Below are 3,909 nucleotides of genomic sequence, written 5' to 3' on the forward strand. Positions count from 1 at the left end.
TCCTTCACAATCCCTCAATATTCGACCTGGCACACCATCAGGACCCGCCGCCTTCCTCGGGTTAACAGCCTGCAGCATGCGCCTCACCTCGTGCTCTTCCAGGGTGAGGGTGGTGCTGCTATGGGTGGCGTGTTGCTGCTGTGGCTCCAATACCTCCGGTACCCTGGTCTCAAAGCGGGCAAAGAAGATATTCAGCTCCTCTGCCAGCTCCAGGTCACCGTCCGCAGCTCCGAGATTGATCTTATAGTTGGTTAGGTGCTGGATGCCTTGCCACACCTGCCGGCTGGTATTACTCTTCAAATGGTCCTCGATCCTCCTCCTATAGTCCCCCTTTGCCTCTCTGATGCCTCTCTTCAGGTTGGATCGGGCTGTGGTGTAGTAATCCCTGTTGCCAGACCTGAACGCAATGTTCCTCTCCTTCAGCAGCTGCCTGACCTCCCGGGTCATCCAGGGCTTTTGGTTGGGATAAGCCCGGATCCGTTTGACTGCTGTAGCAGTGTTTTATATAGCAGAGGACACCGTCTGTGAACATTTCCAAGTCCTGATGTTCAAAGATATCCCAATTAGTCCTGTCAAAACAGTCCTGCAGCTGCTGAGAGGCACCCTCTGGCCATATGGTAATATTCTTTGTGATGGTAAGAGCAGTTTTCTTGAGGGGGGCATATGCAGGGATTAGAAACAGTGACAAGTGGTCAGACTGACCCAGATGTGGCAAAGGTCTGGCCCTGTAGCCCATTTTGATGTTGGAATAAACTTTGTCCAGAATCTTGTCACCCCTAGTGGCACACTTGACGTGCTGGTGGAATTTGGGGATTGCTCTTTTTAAGTCTGCGTGATTGAAGTCCCCTGCTACGATATGTACAGCGTCAGGGTAAGTGCTCTGTTTATTATTGATGTTTGTATGCAGGAGTGCGATCGCAGAGTTAGCATTAGCATCTGGTGGTATGTAAACAGCTGTTATTATGACAACGGTGAACTCCCTAGGTAGGTAGATGGGCCTGCATTTAACAGTCAGATATTCAATGTCCGGTGAACAGTGACGGTCTATTATCACTGTGTTGGTACACCAGCTGTTGTTCACATACATACAGAGCCCCCCTCCTTTGCGCTTACCGGAGTCCACTGTTCGGTCATGTCGCTGTGTGGTATAGCCTGCTAGCTCAATAGCAGAGTCTGGAATGGATTGATGTAGCCAGGATTCAGTGATAAGAAGGATAGCATCGATCGGTAGAACACTGAGCTGCTGCAACTACGTGCGCCGCCATCTTTACTCGTGTAAAGAAAGTCTTAAGACCAAATCAATAAGACCTGAAAATAGCAGCTGGGATAATAAACTCATCAGGAAAGTGTTTAATGAGGTCAGAGTTCAAGAGAGCTGGTTTTCCACACATTTCTTTACAACAGGATTTCATCTTTTGCAGACAAAGACACCCCCCCCCCCACACACACACACACACACACACACACAATACTGGCCCACGATCTTTGTTCACAACCTGTGGGAAAAATAAAAATAACTTCCAACATAAGAGAGAAGAACAGATGACTGTGATTGTAGATAAGAGCAATAAAACCTATTTATTTAATCTTGAGATGATAATAAGTTTTATTTATTATAATAATTGGAGATGTATTTATTTTTTCCGTGACCTATAATAAACTATTTGCATAACTCAATGCCGACCTGAGTGTTTGCTAATGTTACACAAACACCGAGCTGCACAAAGGAAATGCTGGCACAAAACAAGCGCGTGAGGGGCTCCGACTGAGCTGCGGTCAGTGAAAGAGAAAGTTCGCTTTCTGCTCTCGTGAGTCTCAAGAAAATGGCACACTGAAATTAACTGCAGGGGATTTATTCTTTTTTGTGTGTGGCGGTGGGTGGGTGGGTGGTTGTTTTACCGGTTCCTCTAGCAAGTATCTATGCGTGACATTACCTGTGTCCTAGCTTTTCATGACATTTTAGCAGACTCGGTCTTGCTTTTGGCATCAGGTGCGCGCTCAGTGCTGACTAAACTTTTAATAATACATCCCAGTCTCACATCGTTGCGCCGAGAAATCCACCCGCTCTTCAAGAAAGAAAAAAGAAGCCGATGCTTTCCTCTTCGTCCATTTGAGCATTGTTTACCGGTGAGACAGCTGACTGTCAGATGTATATGGAAGTAACGTTGGTGACGTCAGGAGCAAAGAGCAGCAGGCGGAGAGCGGAGAGAGAGGAGGGAGGGGGGAGGGAGCGAGACTCAACCTGTGCCAGTGCGCATCTTTTCCAAAACTTGTCCGGAGCTGTCAAAGAGCAGGGAACGGATCCGAACGCGCCATGAGTAACAAATCTTTAAACCTGAACACCAGCCCGCCTCGGGCTGGCGGCGCCGTGGACCACGAACTCGTCATCACTTCCACTTTCGGGACGCTCCTCTCCGTTGTCTACATCATCGGGGTCTCGGGGAACGTGTACACGCTGGTGGTGATGTGCCACTCGATCCGGTTCGCCACCTCCATGTACATTTCCATCATCAACCTGGCTCTCGCGGACCTGCTCTACCTCTCCACCATCCCTTTCGTGGTGTCCACCTACTTCCTGAAGGACTGGTACTTCGGAGACGTGGGCTGCCGCATCCTGCTCAGCTTGGACCTTCTCACCATGCACGCCAGCATCTTCACCCTGACCGTAATGTGCACGGAGCGCTATCTGGCCGTCACCAAGCCGCTGGACACGGTCAGGCGCTCTAAGAGTTACCGCAAAGCTCTGGCGTGGGGCGTGTGGCTGCTGTCGCTGGTGCTCACCGTGCCCATGATGGTAATGGTCGCTCAGACAACTAAAAGCACGCCGGACGGGGGTGTGAAGAGGATGTGCGCGCCCACATGGGCTCCACTGGCTTATAAAGTTTACGTAACGGTCCTGTTTGGCACCAGCATCATGGCCCCGGGGCTCATCATCGGGTACCTGTACATCAAGTTAGCCCGCACTTATTTAGAGTCCCAGCGCAACTCTGTGATCAGCAAAGGCGGCAAAAGGTCACCGAAGCAGAAAGTTCTGATCATGATTTTCACCATCGTGCTGGTGTTCTGGGCGTGCTTCCTGCCTTTCTGGATCTGGCAGCTGCTGCCTCTGTACCACACCAAGCCGCTGAGCCTGGCCTCGCAGACGCACACGTGCATCAACTACCTTGTCGCGAGCCTCACATACAGCAACAGCTGCATCAACCCTTTCCTCTATACTCTGCTCACCAAGAACTACAGGGAGTACCTGAAGAACAGGCACAGGAGCTTCTACAAGTACACGTCGTCGTTTAAGAAGCGGCCGCCCAGCCTCTACTCGTGGGGCAAGTCGGCGTCCTCCAGCAATCAGTTCGAGTTCAACTCCGAGACGCTGGTCATGGGGTCACTGAAGTGAGGTGAAAGCGTCTGGAGCCGGAGCAGCGACAGGTAGGCGGTGATGTCTCCGTTACGCATAAAGCAGGAAGCAGCCAAAGTTTGTTTTCTGTCATTTTAAAGTGCGGCTGTTCTTTGGTCACACATATGTTGTTTGTTATTTTATTCTGTCCATGATGGACAGCCCACGGAGCCACTCTCTCTCTCCCCCTCTGCTGCGCTCCTGCAGCTCAGCCTCAGTGGAAGAACTCTTCCTGCGGTGCTGTGTTGCAGTACAAGGCCGCGGCGGTAATTAGAGAAGCTGAAGCACCTCTTAAACGCAGAAGTGATTTTAAGAAGCACATTTGAATGTTTAATTTAAGGGTGTTTTAATCTGACATTACATTATTTGTGTTAGAGCAGTTAAATAAAGGGGGCAGTCAGAACTTGTGCTATTGCAGGTTTAACCTCCTACTGACACGCCTACACTACAAACCAGGGACGTCCCGAAATACATTCACATGTAATCAAATTCCCACACAGTAAATAAAAAAAACGAAT

General features: G+C 49.9%; 1 protein-coding gene across 1 annotated transcript; it reads left to right on the forward strand.

Moving 5' to 3' along the window:
* Positions 1 to 2,228: 2,228 nt before the first annotated feature.
* Positions 2,229 to 3,508, forward strand: LOC147322894 (urotensin-2 receptor). Its single transcript, XM_086304720.1, has one exon. The coding sequence runs from the start codon at positions 2,315 to 2,317 to the stop codon at positions 3,389 to 3,391; it is 1,077 nt and encodes a 358-aa protein (XP_086160846.1). The 5' UTR covers positions 2,229 to 2,314; the 3' UTR covers positions 3,392 to 3,508.
* The last annotated feature ends 401 nt before the right edge of the window (positions 3,509 to 3,909 follow it).

The sequence above is a fragment of the Aulonocara sp. 'chitande type north' Nkhata Bay genome, linkage group LG8, assembly GCF_057382095.1.
Source record: "Aulonocara sp. 'chitande type north' Nkhata Bay isolate Kocher_YH1m ecotype deep benthic linkage group LG8, A_spYH_male_GT1.1, whole genome shotgun sequence".
Lineage (NCBI taxonomy): Eukaryota > Metazoa > Chordata > Actinopteri > Cichliformes > Cichlidae > Aulonocara > Aulonocara sp. 'chitande type north' Nkhata Bay.